A 25,361-nucleotide genomic window follows, 5' to 3' on the forward strand; every position below is an offset into this window, starting at 1 on the left:
CAAAGGGTACAATGGAGATAGGATCTCCCTTAAAAAAACAATGAGGATAATTGCAACCCTCCATTGTGCTAGAGTAGAACAATGGAACAGGTAAGTGAGCCCCTTTAAGGGAATCCATATTCATATCCCTCAAGCGCGTGTAGAAGCAGCTCTTGAATTTGCTAAGAGAGGGACATGAGATAAGCAGAGGAATCCAGGGGACAGTCAATTAGCTTCAAGCCCTTCCTCAAAACTGAAGATATCATCAGGAAAGGGACCTGCCAAACAATGGCCATATAGGAAATCTGAACAGCAAGAGTGAGTTGGCAACTGTGAGATGGTCACATTGGAGACCTGACTGGCCCAAAGAACTACATCTACCAGGCACCCTATAGCAAGTGTGCACACCAGTCCCCTTTATCCAAAGAGAGGGTGGATGGTGAACCTAAGGCACTATCAAAATACATGGGCTCAGTTGGTCAGTGTGGGAGTTAGGAGGATGGTGACTGAAGCGAGAGCAGAAAGAAGCCTGTCAGCATAACTACAACCAGCCTTTTATTTTTGTTTTGATCTCACTAATGAAATGAACTATAGCATTCAGAAATGACATTACTCATTCTTGTAAAAAATGGCTGATTCTACAAACAAGATATCAGGCATGCATCAGAAAGCTACATTTTCAGATTAGGATGTGGACACCAATGCTGATGTTATTTCCAAAGACAAGCCGAGACTCTTCAGACAGTTGATAGAAAAGACAACACCAGTACACAAACCAGAATCTTGAAGTTAATTAAGAAGAACATCACTGTCACGATTAACATTCAATTAAGTCTTAACAAAAGAATTGGTGAAATTACTTTAAAGGCAGTGGTGCATCCCTCCAAAACTTTACTTAATTTCTTGGGAGGGGGAGAGCCAAGCAATCCTAATCCACTGTAATTGGATTTAAGATTAGGTTCTAGAGACCAGAGGATCTGAAACTGCGGACAAATGTGGTACATACACCAACTATCCCTGAAAATAATTGCCATTAAGTGGCATTCGACACTGAATTATATGCTCTGCATACACAATACTCTTCCATAGTATTTTTTTCATATGAACAAACAAGATCATATACACTTATGGTGCAATATGAATGCAACTTAGATGGAAATTCAACTCAACACCATAATTAGTAAAGAGGATGAGCCTGGGATGGACTATCAATGCTAGACTTTATTATTTTTGACATGTCACATTTCAATCCAGACTAGTGAACTGTATACAGTAATGTAGAGGGAATGATACAGGACAGTGTTAATGGCAATGTGGGTGAGAGGTGAAGATAATTGTTCACTGTGCTATTATGGTTCATCCTGCAAAATCAATTTTGCACATGCATCATGTCGAATGCCCTTCTTTTAGCTGAAAAACGTTCATAATGTGGGGTCGTTTGGTGAGGTCTCAGGGCTGAATTGGGGGCTTTGCAGAATGTTGATTTGCGGCATTGAAGATCAAATGCCCTAATTGACTGTGGAAGATAAACTTGATCAACAATGTGCACAATGTGCTTCAGATAATTGATGTGCTTTACAATAAGCTGGACCATAGCATTCAGCAGGATTTGAGGAACAGTCTGGTGGCAGACAACTTCATCATTGCACCAGTTATAAACAGGCTCAGTGTTCTGTACGGCCTATTAATCCTGAGAAGGCATCAGTTTATGAATGCATGAGATTCTTCGGATCCTGGAAACTCCAGACAGGAGCACCATTCTGGCCTGATAAAAACAACCATACTCACAGATGGCACTTACTCTCTGCCAGTTGGAACAGTTGTAGTACTTTCTGCCATCACATCACACCAACTGACATGCCCTGGTTGTCGTTATTTCTTTCATGAAAGCCAATACCACAAACATAAAAACGCTCTATGCAATGCTTAATTATGTATCAGGTGAAAGGTTTCCTCCATTTGTCTTCATGTGCATTGTTGAGGGAAGTAGTTGTTCGGGTGGATGTCTGGAGGTGGCCAAATACACTGTGACATCACATATGTATGGGAGAATTATGGTTCAGGCTACCCAATACAGTGTGTAATGAGCATGATTTCGTCCACCCCTTTTCCGGGGGTGTTGTTTTGATACAAATACCTGCAACATGCATTAATACCTTGTTGTACTTTACTGACACAATTCTGCTCAGCAGAAGGGCTAGAGGATCATGTCTTAAATGCAATAAGGCACATTTGTCTCCCCTTCATTTTGTGGGTTACAGTGTGCCTGCCTTCCTGTGCAGCACATCTCACATTAGACACCAGTGGCCAGAGTTCAAAGATTCACCTAGTAAAAAAAAAAATATCCTTTCAATGTATGTTTGAACCGGAGCAAAGTTAGCCCTAGTGCTAATGCCATTCCTATGTATTTAATAATTTATTTATTTATGTATCTTTTATTTATGTATTTATGTATGTATTTATGCATATACTGAGAGAAACAATAGATAAGAAATCATATTTGATGGGAAGCAATGAGCCTCTTGGAACAGGGGGATTCTGAGTGACAATCTGAACAGGTTTTAGATGTGAGTAAATGTAACAGTCACCGGGGACAATACATGGGTGGACTTACATAGTTGAAGGACTATGAACATTAGACACTTTCATGGGCAGATAGGCAGTACGGCCAGCTGTGTTGGGGATGCAACCATGCACTGGAGAACATTTTCCCCCCTGGTGCAACAATGCATTGAAATAATAGTTTTTTGCCCAAGGGCACACTTTGCACTTTTGCCTGCTAATACCATGAAGAATTGCACTTGTTACGGTGCAAATGTATTCTAATATGGCCCAATGTTTTGGAACTAGGGCTAACTTTGCCCAACGGCTGATAAAGTGCACCTTTGCCCTTGCACTTGCACCAGAGCAAAGTTTCGGTAATCTGGTCCTGGAAGCAGTACATGATTGTGAGTATTGATTACCTAAACCCAGTGCTAGAAAAGGACCACAAAGTGCTCTGGGTTTCCACCAGCAGGGATTCATGGGGCCCGAATGAAGTGCGGTCAGGGGCAGTGATGGAAGCACAGTGACAGGCTTGGAAATATTCAAAAAAATACAGCTCAAAAATAAACATAGATGTAAAAAAAAATTGCTTTAAATATGCACAAAGGGCCTACTAAAGCACCATGACAATAAAGTTAATACAAATAGTATGATTCTAACTTTATTTTCACCTTCCTGCATAAAAGCTTACAACTAATAACATGCAGATTAATGTGAGCCTCGAAATGTTGCCTCCAGAATGAAACACAGTGAAAGAAAATACACCAAATTGTGGTCAACGTGTCAAACATTATGCAGCTTTATGCTTCTCTCCCGTATCTAATTACCCACCTTTCACATCTTTAGTCATTTTAAATTATCCACTGGCTGCTGGGTCTACAGCCATCTAAAGTTAATTGCACTTTAATGGGTTAGTTCAAAACAAAACAAAGAGAACACGATGGAGCAGAACTCTTTTGATCATGGAATGTCTATGAGCACATGGAACAGCTGGGCACTGCAGGTGCAGTGTATGTCGATAGCACAGAGTCCATGAGCATGGACTTTTGGTATTTTCTGGATTCAGAATCTTTGCACATCATTTGTAATGGATTCTATATCCGAGGAAATATGGCACAATTCCAACACTGCCCATTTGATTACTGTCATTGCATACTTCTTTCATTTGACAAATATCCAGCCCTGCAGGTGCGTACTGGGTGGCCATGAGGGTGATGTACATGTTGCGTCATTCTACCACGGATAGAGATTACCAAATAGATTCATTTTTATGTTTTTCCATTAGCTAATAATGTATCTTGTTTCATAGATTGGAGGTATGTTTTTGACTAAAAGACTTTTGCTATGTCGAAGAAGAGGGGTGAATAATAGCTCAGCCGCCTTATCCGGCCCCTACACCTCTACAAACCAGCAGTGATCCCTTCTACGCCTTTTGTGGCGAGGAGTGCAAAGGAAAGGCTATATTCTCAGAAGGCGTGTGGAAGCGATCAAGTAGCAACCCAAATAGCAATAGCACAAGAGTTCCAAAGTAAATAAAAAAAAAATATCCATTAATGCTACTATAAAAACATGCACTTTAAATAATACACAAATCACTTGTACACTTAACTATCAATAACGCATACCTATAAAAGAAGAAAGAAACCTGCACGATGTAATAAGAAAGCACTCTGAGTACTTAGCAGGGAGAATAGAAATCGAAGCGATGCAACGAAGTGTTCAAAAGGTATATGCTTCCCAATGCAAAAAATGCAAAAGCGGTTTAACAGGCGTTTAGGGTCCTGACAAAGAGGCCCGGGAACCGGAATCTCCCAACAGCACCTTAAACAGTTTTTGGTGGATTACAGCATCGCACCAGGCTTCTTATTGTTGTGTGAGCAGGTTCAGATATTTCAAACCGTGTTGGTTCATGTGGGGAGCAGGCATTGAGTCGGTACAAAATGGTAGCTGAGAGCAGTTCAAGGAGGCGTTTGAGCAATGCAGTTTGGAGGGCTCACCAGAGTCGGTTGGAAAATTTGTGCCCGTTCGAGATTTTTTGTTAACTGATGGTTAGAATCGATGAGTTATACGCCATCGATTCAACGAGAAAACCAGTGATATTTTGATGCTGTGATCGTGATGGCTCGATATGTGGTTCAATGATGCAGTGGTTCGAGGTCACACTGGTTCAAGGCATTGGTAAAAAGTGGTTTGGGTTGATGCATGATGCAATGATTTAGTGGTTTGAATTGAGGACCGGCAAAGAGCTGTTGGTCAGAGCAGAAAAAGTAACAGGGGTTCTGCTATGTATGATGTGGTGGTGAGCCAGTTTGAATGTGCAGCAGCAATGGTTTGAAGGTTGAGAATGAGCCAAAAGCATTATCGGTGTGCCCCGTTGGTTGAAAAGGTTTTGAATGTGGTTCATAGGTGGCTTGAAGCAGTTAATCAGCAAGAAATAGGGATCCTGGCTGTTCTGTCGTTTAGAATGATGTCAGTCCAAATCCAGTGGCTCAGGAACTAAATCAGTCCATGTTCTCATTCTCCCAACACAGAGGAGACTGGACAACCCCTTGAAGGGTCCTTCACATCGAATCAGGTCAAGTACTGGTCTATATGGCAGAGGGGCAGATCTTGCTCCAGCAGCAGATTACTCACAATGTGCTGTGGGAGTGGTTGATGAGAACAGCTTGCCCTTGCTTTGAAACACTCAATCTTCACCTCACTGGCAGAAGGCTTTGGAGAGGACATCTCTCTCAAAGGAAGTCCTAATGAATTCTTTCTTTAGGCTGGGTTAGCCCAAACATGAATCAGTGAAGGGATGGGGGAACTCCTCTTTTATAGAACAAAGGATCCATTGGATTGGATTTAGGCAAGCCTGGTGGGAGTGGTCCAAGCCTTGTCATTGTAAAAAATGGTCTTTGGCTGGGTTCATTATACTCAAAGTGCTCTGTACTGAAGGAAGTGTAAGAAACAGGGAGGATGGACCGGTACAGACAAACGCCAGAACTGTGATGAGCTTCCTCTGACTACACTACCCCCAACCCCTTCTCAGATCCATAGAATGAAAGTCCATTTGGTATGCAACACCCTGCTTTGAAGCTACTCCTTTTGTTTAGGATGTGCCATTTGATTCCTGTTTCCCAAGACAGCTCCTGCTGATGGCCATCCGGCTGGAGAAAGCTGCTGGAGAGAGGTGTTACCCAACCTCATAAAGGATCAAAAGGGAGGCATGGTCCTTTAGTCTATTGGGTTTCTGGCTGAGCATAGGTAGGCTAGAATGCAAACAACACTTCCACAGCTGACCTGGTCTCATAGTATTGGCATGTGTATGATTCAAATCAGATGTGACTTCTAATAACAATGTGTATTACTATCCACCATATCCAAACTCAGGTATGGCTTATGTATACAGAATAAACTAGCACCAGGATGCTAGTTCAACAAAATGATGTGGTGTTGGAAGCGAGGTGAAGATTTAAATGCAATGTCTGTGCTGAAGTGGCTTTGCTGTCACCCAGCGGGCAGACAGGGCATCGGTGATCTCTGAACTTGCTCAGCATCACTGTAGAGCAGGTACAGCAGATCAGGATACTGATGCAGCAGTGCAAACGTGTACATTATGATTCTGGCATGGAGCTTGATGAAAGAACGGTCTGCTTAGCAGACAACCTTTTCCGAGAAGGAATTGCTTTCATCATTACATTAATTAATAAGAACTAAAAAACAGGGCTTCTACCCCGGTGCCAGATGGCCTATCCTCGCAGTGTTGATCATGGAAAAAGGCATGACAATGCCCACGAGATGTGTGTTGCTTATTTCTAATGCAGGATGACTATGTCTAATCTTTGAAATAATCTAGTAAACATGCATAGTCGTTGGGATATTAGGGAAGCTAGTTCATCCTTTGAGTCTGGCTTTGGTAAGCGTATAATGTGTCCAATTATATAATGATCTTTATGCCTTAAAACTTAGTTAAATACTGCAGTATGTGTGCAACAATGGGCAGTGGTATGGTTGTCAACAATCACATTCACTGTTTTTCGGTATTACTTTGTGGCACAGAAATTAGAGGCATTTCAGCAGCTTTTACTGTTCTGTTTGAAGCACAGTTACCAACATTCATGGATGTGTGCATATCAAGTCGATACATGGTGAGTAAAACTTGTTCATTTGTAGTCCTGAATCTCAGTTTTGCTCTGCATAACCTCACATTGACCAACTCCTCCTCTGAGCATACTTCTGCTGTGTTCATCCACATGGTCCTGCTGCATGAGGTAGTGGAGTTACACAGTGGTCGAAGAGGATAGGGGCAGTTTGGAACTGTGCTCCTCTGCTTTAAGAAAAAAAAAGTATTGTTCCTATAATTTTATTTTAAAAAGAAACCAATCTGGCATGTTTTCATTTTAAAATAAAAGGGTAGGAAGAAGTTGAAGAAAGTTGCACTTCAGTGCACTGCACTGAACATTCCCTTAAACAGCAGTTGTGTTTGTTTGGGGGTTTGTATTGCACAGGGAGGGGAAGTGGTGAAAGGGGTTGTGGGGAAAGGGGACATGCCAGCAGGGAACAAAGTCCCATTAAACTGGCCTGGAATTCCTCCAAGACAAAGTTATTCACTACCACTCCTCAAGGACACTCAGATCTGGCATAGCATCTCTCCTAGTAGTCCCACATTACAACTTTACCAGACTGGACGGATCCTCCTTCTCCGTCCAAGCACCAATCATCTTGAACTCCATATCCCTGCACATCCGCAACATTGACAATCACTTGGCATTCAGAAAGGTCCTCAAAACCTGTATCTTCCCTCCCTCCTCTTGAAACCCTTTTGCACACTATATTGTCGATAGGCGGACAGAAACACTGACCCAAACACAACACTCCCAACCACCAATACTCCATTGATGCCGGCAGCATTCACAACAGCACACCATTACAAACTCTCATCCCCCCCCCCACACCCTTCGCAGACATATGATAGTGCATCACCTCCCTATCCCTCTTGGCCCCTCTCCCACTGCTTAGACTTTCATTCCAGGGAGACCATGACTAGCGAGTCCCACCAATCGCATTGGACCAAGAAATTACATTGAAGCCAAACTCCATCCAAGCTTATAGTATGTATACCTTGCACCACATCTGTGGACACCAGCCACAAGCACGGCCACCCATCCATGCACCCTAGAATGCAGCTATGGCTATGCCATTCCGGTCTAGCACCTCACATAGCCATCGACACTGAAAGTCCTGATGTACCTGAACACCTCTGCCATAAGTATACAATGACAACCTATGAAAAATGTTGGTCCAACTGGGCACATATTGAATCTAAGGCACTAGCACTCTATCCTAAACCACCAACAGCACCCGCCCACATGCCTGACCTCCGGGCTGCTTACTGGAACCTAGCAGCCCACCTAAGTCCTAACCTGGCAAAATGTACACATGCATCCTTTATTTCAACTCTTAGAACATCCTACACATGAACTGTGGTCACCAAGGGCGTTCCAACACAAAGCTCATTGATGCCATACAAATGGGTGAAAGGGTGCTATATAAATAACAACTAGAATACAATACAATACTTCTTTTCGTACACTTCGACCACTGGAGTTATATGTGTATCACCTGGAGGTCCAGAAAGTAGCCTATTGCTTTCAGCATGGAGTTTCCTTTGCTTTCCATGGCCTTTGGCGTTGACATGCGCATGTTGCTTGTGTTGTGCTTTCCAGACTTTGGGCCTCATCACAAGTTGGGCTGTAGCCCTTAAATGCGGTGGTAACAGTATTATTGTCGGGTTCACATTTGACATGGGGCAGCGAAGAGATGAGACAGGGGTGAAAGAAATCCTACATTTACAAGCAGAGTGAAGGAGTACCTGCTACCTCATGAGGGCCTGATTTTCGAAGTTTTACAACAGCGACCTCCCTACATTTACCTGACAGGCCATCTATAGTTACTGCCACAGCCATTAAGTGGGGCAATTTTGGCCCCTTACCACAATTTCAATTGAAGGATTGCACGCCCGCGCAAGAACCCCCCAGAGATCGTGGATTGTTGGTTTTATCTTCACTCATGAAGGATGCAGAATAGGAATTTGTTGCACACTATTTCCTCCTGATGAAAGTTCCGTACAAAAGACATTGTGAACTGAAACATGTCAAGAGATCATCTATCTCTGTAAAAGAACAGAGTGACCATAGGGACATCATTTGTCAATGTATTAATGATTGTAAAAAAATGATTTATCATCTTCTGCCTTTTTTCTATGCTCCTAATTGAGGTCTAGCCGGTGAAGGGTTAGACGTTAGAAAATTCTAATTTGGTTTTATGAATGTTTTTGTACTATTAAGTTCTATTTTCCCTATATATAAAAACAGTATTACCGCCACATGTAAAGGCTGGCCTTATCACAAGTTGGGCATTAAATTGGCTGTTTTACCTCCAGATTTTTTTCTGAAGGTGAAAATCCCTGTTTTCGGTGGTATTACAGCCGGCTGTATTAGCCCGCAGTATTAGCACCGAAAATTCCCCATTGGATCCAATGGACTGAATCAGGAATGGGTATTTACCGTTAAGGTACAACCTGGGATCCGGTGGTAATACCACCAGACCGGTCGGTGCTAGGGCTATTACAGTCGGCAGTACTACAGCTGGAAATACAGCCCAACTCATGGTAAGGCCCTTTATATGATGCAATAATGTTTTTCACAGTTTGCATATTTTATTCTAGAGGCATGCCCCATGCGTTGTCCCTATTGTGTATTTATTACCATGCACTGTACAGTTCCGGTTTAATGAATGCGATTCTTACCTCGGCATACGGGAAGAGAGCTGCTCCATTGTCCATTACTGCGGCACTGAGCACGAGATACGCCCTGGAGTAAATAACCAGCGTTGCATGTGAAGTTTACAACATCATTCAGATTAAACTCACTGCCATTTGTGAGTCCGTTGGCAGGGTTTCCTGGATGTCCACACGTAATTGCTGTAAAAAAGTAGATGTTGTTAAAAGTATCGTTGTAATATTAACTAATAACTATTAATGCACCCATGTTGGTGGTGTTCAATCATTTAGAAAATGAGGCCAACAGTGATACAATTGCGTGTAGACTGTGGGATAAAGGATATTCATCTCAGTACTTCGAGTGGTTTCAGCATCAGTGCCTAAGAGATTCATTGAAGTCTTTACCTGTAGAGAGCAGAACACGTGATCCTGGGCAGGGGACGCCACCTTACCACCGGCAACGTGAAATGGCCTCACATTTTAATTTGCTTATTGTGTGAAAAACAGTGATTCCACTTCAAAACCATAGCGCTTGAAAACCCAACAATATGTGCTTTATTTACATATTAAATGGTTTTACAGAGGTTTAAACAGTGAAAGTAACGCAGCATTAAAACATTGCAAATACGTGTTGTGGGAAGGAGTCCCTCTCTGTGGAGGGAAATGTGTTAAAATGGTTGCATTTCCCTACATGAATGTGCAATTTTCATGGAGCGAATGCACCTAGACCTGGCTGGTGTCTGAGACGGTTAAAGGCCAGGGGGTATACAACACATCTATGTGACTCTGCTCATAGTGTCTCTTTATTTGCATACCATGACCCACCACTGCTATGTTTCTCATTCCCTTTAAATTAAAACAGTTTACTAAGCATGTTTCTACACTCATCCATTTTCGATAATTAAATAAAGGTGTGAATCCCCTTATCTACACACAGGCACACGCTATGCAGTGCATGGGCGTCTGCTTTTTGAAAGCTGTGCTAGGCCAGTGAATGATGGCTTGTTTATTTTAATGCAGAGTGTTTTAGCATATGCTGTGTGTTGTTGATATTGTCATTACATATACGTGTTGCTTCCCTACATTAATGTACCCAACGCTGCCATTCTTCCTTCAGAAAGTGTGTATTTGCAAACACCACACTTTCCTAGAAAGGAGAAGGTCCTCTCGTCATCCAAACACTGCCGCCATTTGACTGTAGTAGAAGTCCTCCAAAGATAAGGATACTTGTCTGCAAATGCTTTCACATCAGAATTGTTAAAGCAAGCACGATGACTGACACATCTGCGGTATTTAAGGACATTCCTCTGTAAAAGTGGAGCAAAGTGGGCAGAGTCAGTGTCTTATGTACTGATTCCAACAGCGTTGGAAAACACACCGTTTGTCTACATTCGTATTTAAGAATAGTCAATCGGAGCTTGGAAATTGGAATCATGCAAGCACTTACACTGACACAACTCACACTTTCCTCCACAATACACACTCATCAGAATCTGGGACGAAGTTTACCGATAGGTTTTTATCATCACACAAGAACCTGTGTGAAAATAACATGGCACTCTTGAGTGCCCCAGCGTGCTGCCACTCAACAGTCATTACCACCAAGTGATGGATGGAGGCCAGCACCAAACGCAAAGGGAGAAGATAATCACTTCACTGACATAGCATTTACATCCTTCCTTAATAGTCCTCATCCAAATCGCCTTTGTATGATACATTACAATGTAAAATACTGCCCTCCACATAGGTCATTGACTGGGCACAGGCCAGCCCATTGTTTCCAATAGTGCCTCATCACTGCACATTCCTCTGTGGAATCAAATTACCAATGTTCAACAGCAGTTAAACACCCGAGTTATCAGGCAAGTCGTGTGCTGACATCAAAGGAGAGAAAGTAAAGTAACCACCAAATGTACCTAGGAAAACCCTATGTGGGCATAGGATGCATGTGTTGCTCATGAGTAATGAACAACTAGAATTGGTCTCTCCTCTAGAGTAACCGCTATAAAGGCACACATTAACATGGTTTGGAATGCGGAATATGCACCTCTGCTATTCAAGCAATCAGGTTAAAGATAGGCATGGTAGGCCATCACTAAAGACCCCTGACAGGGATGTTCTGTTGGCTCTAAAGTAGAGAATGTTGATACTTTCCCCTGACTGCAGTAGGATACTACCATGTACAGTATACTACTTTATTGTAGCTTAAAATTAATATCTAGTCAGTGGTATGTTTACAATATTTTAACAGTGGTACGATACTCTCAAAATATTGTTTAATAAGGAAAGGTAGCATAACACAGATTAGGATGCTTTAACTGGGATACATCCGATTCGAGGGGAACATTCCACCCTCCCCAAATCAGGTGCACACAATATTTATTTATTTATTGAAGTTGTTTATATGAACCTGGAACTCTCAATTTAACAATATTCATTCCCAACAGCCTTGGTGCCCGTTCGGGTCAAGAAACACACAATGTTGCACAGAAGGTCTATTTATTAATAAAGTAAAATGTAAATAATAGAACAATTTTACATATAAACAAATTATGCATCTATGAAATTCCAATTTCTACAATGAAGGAAGATCAATACACTGTATGCATTAATGTTCATGCTATGTTTACCTGAATAGACTTCTGTAAATGCACACACTAACATCTATACGTTGAGTTTACCCTGAGCGCCCATCCACGATTGACTGCCATATGAATGAGGAGTCTGGATAAAGCTTTCATTTGATAAAACAAAAGTGAATGTATTTGCCTATCTGAGTCTCTCTATGTCCCCTTCGTTGAAAATAGGTACCTTACCCCTTACTCAAAGGAAATGTCAGAATTTCAAACAGAGTTGTAGAATACTCAATTGAAATTCCAGCTATTGAACATTCCTGTATGTGAATCACTTATACAGAGAAGAACTTCTGTTTAACATGTCTGTTTGCAAGATTCCCATCACTGGTGATTCTATTGCAGTACTGTGCAAAGGTTTACCTTTCTTATTTTCAAGGGATAGCTTACAGGCAAGAAAATGGGTAGTGGTTAATTACCCTTTCACCTTTGTCGTAAATGTTTCAGCATCAATAACAGGACTGCTTTGTGATGTAAACAGGAACGGACTTCAATGTACTTTATTGTTCTTTGTCCACACACAGTGATATATCCTTTTTGACTCCAAGAATGTCTGTGTTTGATCAATTCACAGAGAAAGAGTCCTGAGATATCCGAGTACAAACACCATAGGACCTATTCTATACACATTATAATGCCGGAAGCACATACACTTCTGACATAGTTCCTAACATTTCGGGATGTACAAATAATATGTACAACCCACAACTCAGAACTTACAAATGATAGAGGTTGGGATTTAATCTATTCCTCTTTGGAGTATTTTTTGCATCTGCATCAAAGTTCCAGTATCTGGCTGTGCCTTGGGTCAGCCATCCAGCCTCTAAAGTTGCTAAGTTTTTCCTTTTAAAGGCCCGGAAGATCAGATTACATGAGAGGAGACCACTGCAGATCACTTCAGAGAGCAAATTTGTTTTAGGCACAGAGATAGGCTTTTTAAGACACAGCAGTGACAGACTTTACAGTTTTGCACATTCTGACAATGTCCTTAGTTTTCTTAGAGGCAGGGAAACCCCTCTTAGTTTTAGGGATGGAGAGGCATTTTTCCAACCCTTTGTCATATCATAAAAGCTTTGGCTCAAAAACATACTACCATTGTGTCCAAGCCTTACTTCTACACCCTCAGATAGGGCATATTTGTTAAGGGCTATATCCTTTTGGGCCCAGTCATATATTCTTAACCTCAATTTAACTTACATAGATTCTCAGATAATAATTCACTACTGCAGCCAATTTCATCGAAGATCTGGAGGCAATCATTTGTAAAATTATTCAATTCAGGCGTTGATTCATGCACTGAACTTTTATTTAGAGCTTCATATAGGGCGTATTTGATAAAAATTGAAGCTTTTTTGCAAGATCAACAACTTCTTAAAGATGATACTAGAATACATAGGCCCTCATTACAACCCTGGCGTTAAGGGGTTAATGGCGCCGTAAAAGGTGGCTGCGCCGTTAACCCCTTAACGCCTGATTACGAGGTCCCTTTGCTGGTTGGCGATTTTAACGCCTGCTTTGTGCGGCCTGCTTTGAGGGAATTTGCGGCACCGTACTTAGCGCCTTCCCCATTTCCATTGAGCCCTATGGGGCAAAAATGGGAATGGGGAAGGGCCATGGCGGCATGAGGAATTACCACCCCGCCAACCTCGGAATGGGGCGGTAATTCTCAATTCCGCCATGGCGGAGTCGGTAAGTTACCGGCATGGACCATGGTGCTATTAGCACCATGGTCCAACGCCAGGGTCGTACTGAGGGCCATAGAGTGTAGACCCAATTCTAACCTGATAACTGTGATTGGTAGGCTCACAGGTAAATTTAAAACAACTTTCCAAATGTTCTGCTCTAAAATATCCATAACTCTCTCTGTAGGTTTGTCAACTACTTCTAGGCCAGAGGTTATCGCTGGGATGATTTGGGCCTTATACAAGTAGAGTAAAGGCAGTATTGTATATGTGCAGCATTTCAAATAAATGCAATGAAATCTGTGCTATTAACAGACTCTTCTTGGATCTCAACTTTCCTATCACTCCACTTCACTGTGGTCTGAATTGGTTAAGCTAAACCATTTACTTATCTGTAATTTCCTCTATAGGATAAACAAAGTACCATAATTCTTTTTCCTTTTTTTACTATCATCACAGCTGTTTCCTCAACATTTATCTTTAACTTATTTGAATCTAGATAAGCTTCCATATTTGTCAGCATTCGCTATAGGTCTATTTGGGTGGTATCAAAAAGAACTCTATCATCCCCAAAACCCCAAACCAAGCACATGCAGGTGTCCTATTTTTGACGGAAATGTGTTTTTTTTTCCTAGTTCATTCCTCAAATCAGAAATATGAAGATGAAAAAGGCAGGGCACCAAAACGCAAACCTGCCATAAACATATCCATGTTTTTGTTGTTGTTTTTTTTGTTTTGTTTGAAGACCTTCCATATTTAATCTCACTTGTAGTTTTGAACAAGTGTGCTGCTGGATAATCATTTTAAGTAAACCTGATGGAATCCCCAGCTCCATAATTTAATCCACAAGTGCTGTCTATCTGACCAATCAAAAGTGGCGCACAAAATGGTTAGATCTGCTAATAGCTTCTGCTCTCACAAACTTAAGTACAAAACCATTCAATGATGTACCGAATCCCTTCCTAAACCCAATTTGAACAATGGAAAGCTTGTGATTCCTAGCTTCCAAATCTTCAACTTCTTCCAGAATCAGGGATGAACATATTTTACTTGAGGAGTCCATTTAAGTAATTGGTTGATAATTCCCTGGACGTGATAGTTCACCCTTTTAAAAAAATGACATCATAACTTTTTTTTACAAACCGTCAGAAAGGCACGGTTCCCTTCTTACTTGTATAAACAGAGGAAAAAGTAGACTGGCAAATAATTTAGGGTCACCCGTTAACATGTAGTTTGATAAGCTGTCAGGCCAGCACATGAGAGATTTTACTTTTACAAATATGTTTCTCTATTGTTTCTTTATCAAACTTACCCTCCCAATTCGGTACGTTTTTAGAAAGCATGTTTGAAAGGGCTTGTGGCATTGGAAAAGGTTTTGTAAATCAGGCCCTTTGTATTTAAATTGCTCTCCTGTAAAAGTCCCCATGGTAAATTTTAGTTTGCAGAATTCCACCCAGACTTTCCCTTCAGAACCAGAACCAGAATTATCTGCATCATTTTATTATTTGATATACATAAAAAAGCCACGGCTTTCACACCCTTGCTAGGCAGCAATTCATCACAGATCCCCCCAATTAAAGGATGAGCATCCACCTTCTGAAGGTCAGACCCCTCTTAAAGGCAACAATATATACCGATGCCATCTGTACTTGAATGTTGACATCTAGGCTTAGGCAGTATGCCCATTTGTAATTTCTATAGAGATCCGGCCCATTGTGATGGCTCTAGACTGTTCTCAATGGTGGCACAGTTGTTCCCTTTTCCCACCAGCTGCATGCTAATGTAAGCAATGGGCTAATCAACCCCCCTCTAAACTCTGCTGTGCTACGTCTGCTCCAATTCCAGATGTACTGGTGCCTGTCTGACAGAATTAGCTTGCTGAACCATTTGGGAGAAACTTGTGGAATATAGATTTTCAGGAGTTGTTGTTACCTACCTATTTAACAATTGTTCACAGTCTCTCTGGTTTTGAGTTCCTTTACATTATTTTAAACAATTCTGTACTTTTGTTTCAATATTCTTATTCATTTCCATCATCTTCGGTCACATAAGAGAAGTGTTGTTCTTAACTTATTTTATAGCTTTTCTTAGATTTCCTTTCCTACTGTGGACCTTTCATCAAATATATGTTTTCCAACCAACTATAAGAAATATTAGATCTATTCAACTTTGTGGGACGGGTTAGTACTCTCTTTTGTTCCCCATAGTTGTCTATTGTACACAAGGCCCTTTGCTTATGGCCCACTCGAAGAGCAGAGAAGCTCTGCTCTTTGTAAGGGTCTCTCTTGGGATCCCTACTGTTCTTAATCTTGCCCCTTACGAGTTTACTTTGAGATTCTTAGACCTTCAGTTTTAGATAGATATAGCAAGGATAATAAGCTCGAGAGGATAGCTGAGCGGCAAGTGCACACCTTAGAAGCAAGACTAGATGGAGCAACACAGGTTCGATCCCCGGGTCCGTGCTTAGAAACCTCTGGGTATTAAGCATGTCATAAATTACCTATCATATCAATACAACTTTAAGTAACAGCTGTGAATGATCCCTTTTTAGAGTTTTGATAACATGTAAGGAGATCATATTATTCATAATTGACTCCGTGTTAAAGAAATAATCTATTGTGGAGAAGCTTCCCCCCCTTCTCCATGTTTGTTTACTCAGGATATCACCTTTTGTGCATCCTTTTGATCTAGATATGTTCCAGTTTTCCATTAAGTTTGCCCAAACCGCACCTCCCTCTGAAAATCATGTCTCACTCACTACAGTAGCAAGCAATGCACTTTCCTCATCCTGATCTGGACAAAAACAGTTAAGGTCTCCTCCAGCTATCATAATCCATTCTGAATCCATGATTTTATACCATTCCAAAAATGTGTTTTCGATTGTAGACAGCTTCTATTTTCTGTGCTATTCCAACAAACTGAATACAACTAATTGATACCCTGCATGCATTCATGTGCTTAAAATCAATTGTTCCCACTTAAATTGTGTCTGACTGATTTTCTTAATAGAATTCCCAGACACACGTATCCAAATGCATGCTTTAATATCAGAGTGTTGAGCAACACATGTATACTAAATATATCCCCATCAGTTATACCAACTTAACGTAAAGAATGTTGGTTAAAGCTATCAGATCATGTTTTCCTTTATTTCAGTATATTGACTGGTTCCAAGATGTTATGTAATCTTAAAAAAAATCTTTTGGCTTGTGCGCTCCACCACCATAGTGGTCGTAACGTATTGGGGCTCATCCTGAGGGTGGAGTGTGTAAGGTAGTGTTACCCCCACCAGGGGTAACCAGGCAATGGTAGACTGCAGGAGGGAAGGAAGAGGGGGGAAAGTGAGAGGAAAGGAGAAAAAGGCTTGGAATAGTAGACACACAGACTAACCATAAGAACATATGAGGGGATTGAGGTAGAGGATTTGTTCATGCATACATATGAATGCATATGCATAGCTGGTCATTTTGGATTAGAGGCGAAGATGTCAAATTTAAACCTCAGTCTGATTGAGACCAAACCCTTGTTTTTCGAATTGTCTATGCGTGGCCGTTGGACATCGGTCACCAACAGTCTATTTCACTGATGCATTCCTCATATATAAATTAATGATTGGCTAGCTCATGCCTAAGTAGGTTTGTTACACTTTCGGGTTGTGCTCTGTCTGGATCACAGCAGCTGTCAGGAATGTACACATGACCTTTCAGCTTGCCATTCAGCACCGAAGAACAAGTTCCTATAACAAAACAGAAGAGTTGATGGCTGGAAGGTTTAGAATTGATCGTAACCTCTGGCATTGATCTGGGCAACACTCCGGGCCATCTTTCTTCTCCTGCCAAGCCATTACTATAATTTCATGAAGAATTCCAACTGAGGGAAGTTGCCTTTTCTCTCATAAGAACACCCAACCTCATGTAGTGGATATAAGGGGGTCTGCTGAGCCTCCACTGGCTTGTCCGAAACATGTGTTTGGTATGACGCTTTATAAAAGTCGGATCTGATTGACAAACTCCCTCTTCAGAAACAGAATTTGCTGCATCATTTAAATACTTAATACATGAATTTAAAAATCCAGAGCTTTCATAACATCGGCAGATGGGAATCCATCACAGGTGCTATTATGTGTTCTCTTGTGCCCATCTTTTGGTAATGTACACTTTTCCGTGCCCTTAGAAATGAGTTTGGTGTGCATGTGGTGGGCATGATCCAGAAGAACTTGGGATGTCTCTACCTTCCTTTGTAGTCCAGTTCTCATGCCCGTTGTAGTCTCTCTTTTATTCGTTTATTGTGATATAGGATATAACACACTTTCAGGGGATTGGGTCAGTTTGGTTAATGCTGGTGGTTTTAACGAGTCCTAAAAACATTACAAACATTACAGATACATTGATAGGGAGAGAATCAGTTTGGAAATGGCGGGTAGCAAACAGATGATGGGTAGGCAACCAGGTATCTAAAACACTCATATGTCAGGCAATAAAAAAAACAGTAGGCCCATGTACCTTAATTACTCATCTGGCTATCCCCACTGTGGATTACCACGCAACGAAACCCTTCCACGTAGCACCCACATATGTTGCTAACATGTAGTGTGGGGAGCTCGTCCATCATCCATGTCACTTCCGGGGCGGATGCTTCAGCAAGCACTTCTGCACCCAAGCTGACGTGGAAGATTTGGATGGGCAGTGGGGAATACGTGTGAAGGAAGACAATTAGAGCATGCGGCCGATCCGAATGGGCTACTGAGCCCTTGGGGCGAGACCAGCTCCTGTTTTTAATGGCCAGTGATACTTGGGTGCTACTTGCGACTATATATTTAATTTGTGAATCAGGGGCAAATTAATTGAGTTTGCATGTTCACAATTGCAACAACGATTAAGAATAAAGTTTACATTTTTAGAAAATCTAGTTGCATCCTGCTAAAAAAGTCAGTTATTACTAAATGATCTTTCAAATTCCATAGAGCATTTGTTTCAGTCATTCTATGTATTAGCCGGGTTTTTTCCCAGCACGCAGCATCTGCAGTGCAGGTACCAACCATAATTAGTAGTGAGGTCTTTTGACAATTAAGTTACATATTTAATGAAAGATGCAAATGCTAAACTCCTCTGATCCCATTCGTCACTTGTAACGACCCTCGGTGTGATGTTTAATGGGTCGGGAATCGGCATCCGTGTTCAGGAGAGGCTCATAATTCTTCCTAGCAACTGGCAATGTCAACCTCCTGCGCGCCTCTCTCAAGTGAAGCCTTTCATGAGGGCTCGAATTCCAAGGCTAGGCAAAGAACCCGCTTCCGGGATTCACAGATCTATATTGTAAACATGTTTTCCTTTGAGCCCCGCCTTTAATAGAGCTCTCACCAATGTCTTTGAAAGAAATGCAAGGCAGTTGATAAAAGACTGCTATCAAAGTTCGTCTGACGCAGAGAAGGTTTGCCGAGAGCAAAGGATGCTGGGGTTTGTTATGCTGTCCTTTGCAGCAGATGCATATTCCAGACAGTTAACTCCTGCTTACACCCCTCATTACCCATGGCAGCTGCTGTTCCCTGTCATGCCTTTGAGGGAGTGAAGGTCTCAGACGTGGAGCTGTCTAGTTTGATTGGCTCTCCGCTGCGGCTTCACATCACTGGCCTATTGACATATCAAAACTGCATTTGTTCTGCTCCCGTGAGAATTGCAGAGCGGTAGACAGTTCTAAAAGGAGGGCACAGCGTCAAACGCGGATATGACACGACGCAGGGTTGATATCCCCCGAAATGCGGCATGTCTGTGAAGAGGACCTGACTTGTATCCTATTCCAGTCAAGCAAAAATCTACACATATACTGGAAGGAAAACAGTCCATCTGGGAACTCATGGTATATTGTGGTGTGGACCAGGCCCACATCACATTTTAAAAACAAAAGTACTTACGAACACACACTGGAGTTTTCCCAGACCACTTGTGGTCCTGTAGGCATATTCGAACCGAGGTGCCAACAAGACGGAATCCAGGGTTACACTGATACACCACGGTGTCGCGATAACTGAAGCCATCACCACTGATGTGACCATTGACAATTGGGTCGGGTGACCCACAGTGACCAGCTAAATAATTTAAAAAGAAAAAAACAATGAACATTGGGTAACAATGACAATAAACATGCAACATGTACATTGTATTGGTATAAATAATGACACAGGACTAGCTTGCCCTCCTTTGATGTTCCCTTATATTGGTCTCTTATACGTTTTCAAACACAACTGAACATGGACAAAAATTGTATAAATCATATCAACCAATACACACACACACACATATCATTTTGATTGGCATTTAATGTTCTGAACTACAACTCCCATGGTCCTGTCTCATTGATCATGCTGCTACGGTTGAGGGGAATTGTAGTTCAAAACAAATGGAGAGCCAAAGATTGTCTGAAACATCAAGAATATTGCTCAGCCAGTGGACAAATGATGTGGCAAGTCTGTACTTGGCTTTTTCAAAACAATTCCATACATATCCTGCAGAAACAATGGGTCACATTTCATGGCCCAAATGGTTATTTGATTGATTGCAAAAGCAGTGTTCCTTCATTAGTTCATCTCCTCCTTCCCTTTTTGACAGAGGGAAATGCTAATTTATGAATTACTGTCCTCGTTTGTCTATGGAACGATAGCTGAAGCCTAATGGGAACACACCTGTAAATCCCATTGCCAAAGGTGCATTACCAGTTGGGCTGACTCAGCTCTTCTCTAGCTCAAATCTAGATTCATGAAGTGTGTACCACAAGTGTGTAATATTAGTGGCATTAATTGTTACAGAGCTTTCAAACTAGAGGAATCCAGATAAAAAGCCCTATAAAGATTACGAAATTATTATTCTTAATATTATTCTTAATATTAGGACACTCTATCTGACTGTCTTCCTCTCGTGGCCAAATGGGGCAATTAAATAGGACACCAGGGGCCAGATTACAGACATTTTGCACTGGTGCAAGTGCAAAGTTTACATGGTTTTAGCCCTAGGGCAAAGTTTGCCCTATTTTTAAAAACACTGGGACATATTAGAACATGATTGCACCACGGCAAGTGCACTTTAGTATTGTATAAGCAACAGGGCAAAAATTGCTATAGTGCAAAAAAGATAGCTTTTCGATGCATTTTTTCACCAGGGCAAAGTGTGCCCGAGTGCTAATATCATTCCATATTAGCACTAGGGCAAGCTTTGCCTTGTTGCAATAATGCAATGAAAATGTATCTTTTTTTTTCCCGAGGGCAATTTTTGCCCTGGTGCTTTACCATGCCAAACTGCACTTGTCATGGTGCAATCGTTTTCTAATGTGTCCCATTCTTTAAACAAATAGGGCAAACTTTGCCCTAATGCTAATACTGTGCAATTCTGCACTTGCACCATTGCAAACCTTGAGTAATCTGGCCCCAGAACAGACACTGTACATCGTGAATGGAGGAAAGTTGAAATGTGTGCCTGTAGCAAAACAGAGTACTTCAACTGTTACCTATATGTTGCAAAGTGAGCCCCCAGGGGGAGAAGTTCTGTATATACATTTTTAAGTATCTTTTAAAAACATGTTATTTAGTAGACATTGTGAACATAACATACAGTTGCATTGTATATTTTGGATTAAAGGTATATGACATGGAAACAGTGTGGCATGGTTTGAGCGACTCAGTATACAGTATTTCATCTTTCTCTCCCCACATCTCGCAGCTTGGTATAGTTGGAAGCCCCCCAAATGTCTTTAGGGCGGGTGTCACCTGTTTGTAATGAGGCAAAAAGTTCCTCCGTGTCGTTGGCCCATGTGACATCGTGGAACCAGTCCATCATAGATGGTGGCTCTTTCTGTGTCAATTGCATCACTATGGCACGCTTGTCGAGTAGAAGTCCCAGGTTAACCATCTTCTGTTTTATCACACTTAGCTTTCCCACATAGCCTAGCACACAGTCTATTGGAGTTAGGGATAGGGGCTGCCCTGTTATTTCATCAAGCGCTTTGCACACTGCTTGCTTAATTAACCAGATATCTATGCATGAGTGCATGTCGTGGATTGACGAGTAGAATGTGTATCCTCGGTTCACTATGTTTAAGGCTCGCCACACGTCCGCAAGCCCCAAATTTGCTATGTGTGTCATGATGGAGCGGGCTTCATCAGTAAGGGGTCTAGATGTGGTGGAGGTGCAGTCTAGTTGTAGGTCAAGAATTGTTTTGAAGTTCCTCTCACAGATCACTAAGGCAGTTTGGTATTTTCCACATTTGCCAAACAGTTTGTTATAAAATACGGGGGCATCTATATTGGGGCTATACACATGGGCAGATAATTTGCCATGCACTAGCAGAAACCTGCCCTGCTCATCGTTCACGTTTTCATAACAGTCAAATTGGAAGGAGCGATGTATAGAGTATCATTACTCCTCTTGCTCGTGAGGAGTATGACTTAAAGTATTTGTACTCGCACCAACTTGGTGCCAGGCGAGAGGCCTGATGGCTGAGCATGTGGGTTTCCTGTAAGTACAAGATTTTTGCACCGTGTCTATTAGCAAGTGTGATGATCTTACATGCTTTTATAGGGGATTCTAAACCTCTAACATTCCAACTCAAAAGTTTTATAGTGGGACCATTCACACCTCTGTGCGTCATCCCGTTGTTAGGCAGAATTGCATGCACTACCCTTTGGGGCCACTACACACAATTAAGACTACAGGTGTTAGCCAAACCAACCTTTGGTATAAGTCTGTATCACACAGTTTTCGTAGCGAGCTGAGCAGCCAGGCTTATCTGAAGAGTCAATGTGAGCTGTACAAGTAGTTATACAGAGGACCTTCAATCACAGTGGTTCAAGTAAACACTTATACGCAAGATTTCTTGGTAAAAACACTTATTAATTTATTACACAATCATTTAGAAAACATTTCACTAGAAGAAGGCAACTTAATATTATACACCAATACACTTTGATACAAATGTCTAAGGTTTTGAGACAGTTTGAGCTCCCCTGAAATATGAGCCAAATAGCAGTTCAGTACTTAGAAAGGAGCAAAGGCACAAGGTAAGTCAAATAGATCATATATACTTTTTAGACAGTGCAAATAATTTCAGTTCACCAGAGAAGTTCAATTCAAGTCAATAGGCCAGGCCAAAGTCAATGGGTTAGTGTTCTGGATAGGAAAGAGCAGTTCTGGTATCAAACAGTAAAGTCTTTGCGAAAGTTCTTAGAAGTAGTTTAGGTGAAAAAGAATCATATGTCGGGCCACAAGCTAATTAGGCCTGAAAGTTGTGAAAGTTCCATGAATCGGGTTGGCACAGTACCTTTTAAGTGAAGAAACAAATGCTGCTGAAGTTGTGGATCCTGGCAGGTCCTGCAGATCTCGCTGTTCCTGAGCCTCAGTTGTGGGGACAAGAGGGAGGATCTCGGGGGGCTCCTGCACTGCGCAGGATCATTAAAGAAAGCAAACAAGATGGAGTCATTGCAGTTCCAGTAGCTGTACATTCAAGAACACAAAGTGGTGTCCCTCTCCTTGGTTAATCCTAAGCAGCCTTGAGAATGGTATCCAGGTGTCTTATGAGTTGATTGGTCCCACCAACTCAAGGGAAGAAGCCATCCTTGAAGGAGCTTCCCCGTCGAATGGAGCTTGGCAATTCAGACCTGCAGCAGGGCTTCACCATGCAAAGCAACGGTCCAGGAGTTGAGCAGCCGTCCTCTTCCAGCTCGTCTTTGGTTCTTTCGTTCCAGTGGTTGACTCTGCCTTCCAGTCCTGGAGACTCGCTTTTTAAACAGTTTTCTTCCAGCCTGGCTGTCACTCACCTAGCAAGGTGGCTTTCCTTGCCGGACAGCCAGCCAGCCAATCATGCCAGAGTACATTTGGGTCTCCTAGGATACTAAGCACAGGGAGTTTCTGGCACCTCCCTCACTTCCTGCTCACATCAGACACTCACACGCCAGAGGCGGTCTTCAGTCCCGAAGCTAGCATATGGACAAAGGGACCAAACCTGGTTTGGGGCACAGAGAAAAACTCTAGAAGGCCTTTTCCAAAAAGAAATGGGAAAAAAAGAAGACCCGGACCCATTTAAACAAAGGGGTTTAAGGTGCCATCTTGAAAACATGGCTCCTGTGATTTTTAGTTACCAGTGTTCGCGATTGGGAAAAATCATGGTAGTTCATTGTAAAACCACTGCCACCAGCCTTTTCAATAGGAAAGGGTAGCATTTGACTGCTACATGAGTATTTAGACAGGGGGGATACTAGGTAACCTGTCCAGCACTCAATAGTAAGATGGTGTGTGCTGGGTCCAGTAATTTGTAAAGACTAGTAAAGTTAATTTCACTGTACAATCACTTGGAAACAGTAGTTTATCCCAGAGAAGGTATTTAAACCTTTGGGAAGTTTAAAAAGACATCCCAGTGTCACTGCACTGAAGGTGCTGTGTAACACATGAAAAGATGCCTATGGAGTTATCTTAAAACTCAATAACCAAAATAAATAAACACAGAGAACAAACAGAATAAAAAAAGTACAGAGTACCAAAGTTCAGCAAAAGAGCTGGGGGTCTCTAAGGTAGGGAGGAATTACCACATTTTGCGAATTCTCCCTAACACCTGTGTCAATAATTTTTCCCATAATTAACATCATATCTGTTTGCACATGCCTTCATTTTGCACTTTTGTCACCATGTGTAGTTTATAACTTTTCTTCCCAACACCCATCTCATCCCTGCTTCCCCCTCCTTAAAAGTCCCTGAATGATGGCTATGCACATCCACCTCCCAGAATTTCCCAAATAACTGTCCAAATTGGTAGTTGCACTCGCATCAGGGGTGACTGTTACTGCTTTGAGGGGGAATCGTTCAAGTGCCCAGGTGGGCATTACTACTTTATTTTGTGTTATTAATCTTCATTAGATCCCATATTCCCCTCCTGGACGGATCCATGCCGGTGCTCGACGATACATATTTCATGTTTCAGGTGTGTTCCTTTCCAGTGGAAGCGGGATTTGGACTTCTATAAATGCTGCTGCTTCCTCCAGGAGTGTAAGGAAGTATGTTTTGTTGTTGTGGTGGATACGAAGCCTCGCTGGGAAGAAAACTGCATATGCTCTGTTGTGTTCTCTTAGCGATTTCTTTACTCCTAGTAATGAGCAGCTCTCTTGCTGGACCGTGAGTGTGTATTCTGGAAAGATATCAATAGTATTAGAGCCCAGTATGAGCTCCTGTTTTTCTCGGGCCGTGCATAGTGCTAATTCTCTAACGTGGCAGTTCATCAGGCGGGCTATAATCGACCCTGGATATTCACCCAGTTTTGGTTTTGCCGTCAGCGCTCTGTGTGCCCACCTGATTGTGAACACTGGGGACCACCCAGAGTCACCTTGCAGGTGTCACAGTAAGCTCTCCACTGCCCTCTTCATGTTGCCTTTGAGTGCATCCTCCGGGGATCCCTACAATGTGCACATTGTTCCTGCATGACCTCAACTTTATGTCTTTGCACTTTGATTTGATGTGTTTCATGTCTTCAGACAGTATCAGCACTTTCTCCTGTCATGCTGTTAGAGAATCTTTGGTATTGCTGATGCGAGTATCAGTTTCTGTTATGCACTGGGTCACTTTTTCCCACTGGGCCCAGATAGTTGTCGCATTGGATGTTATGCTGTGTAATGTGTCGTTTATTGCTGCAAAACCTCTCTGCATTGATTTCACCATTCCCTGCAGGTCTACGGGTGGTGTGGCCTGGGATTCTCCACTGGTTGTAGGTTCACTGTCTGTGCCTCAG

General features: G+C 42.0%; 1 protein-coding gene across 2 annotated transcripts in view; it reads right to left on the reverse strand.

Annotated features, from left to right (window-relative positions):
- CSMD1 (CUB and Sushi multiple domains 1) overlaps positions 1-25,361 on the reverse strand; it is a 5,442,057-nt gene that overhangs the window by 437,744 nt on the left and 4,978,952 nt on the right. For both annotated transcript variants that reach the window (XM_069606098.1, XM_069606099.1), the window contains exons 53-54: positions 19,513-19,686; positions 9,314-9,487 (exon numbers count right to left, since the gene is read on the reverse strand). In XM_069606098.1, the coding sequence (XP_069462199.1) occupies positions 9,314-9,487; positions 19,513-19,686 (348 nt within the window). The remainder of the gene's footprint in view (positions 1-9,313; positions 9,488-19,512; positions 19,687-25,361) is intronic.

Source organism: Ambystoma mexicanum, chromosome 4p (genome assembly GCF_040938575.1).
Source record: "Ambystoma mexicanum isolate Mex_15411 chromosome 4p, UKY_AmexF1_1, whole genome shotgun sequence".
Taxonomy (NCBI): Eukaryota; Metazoa; Chordata; class Amphibia; order Caudata; family Ambystomatidae; genus Ambystoma; species Ambystoma mexicanum.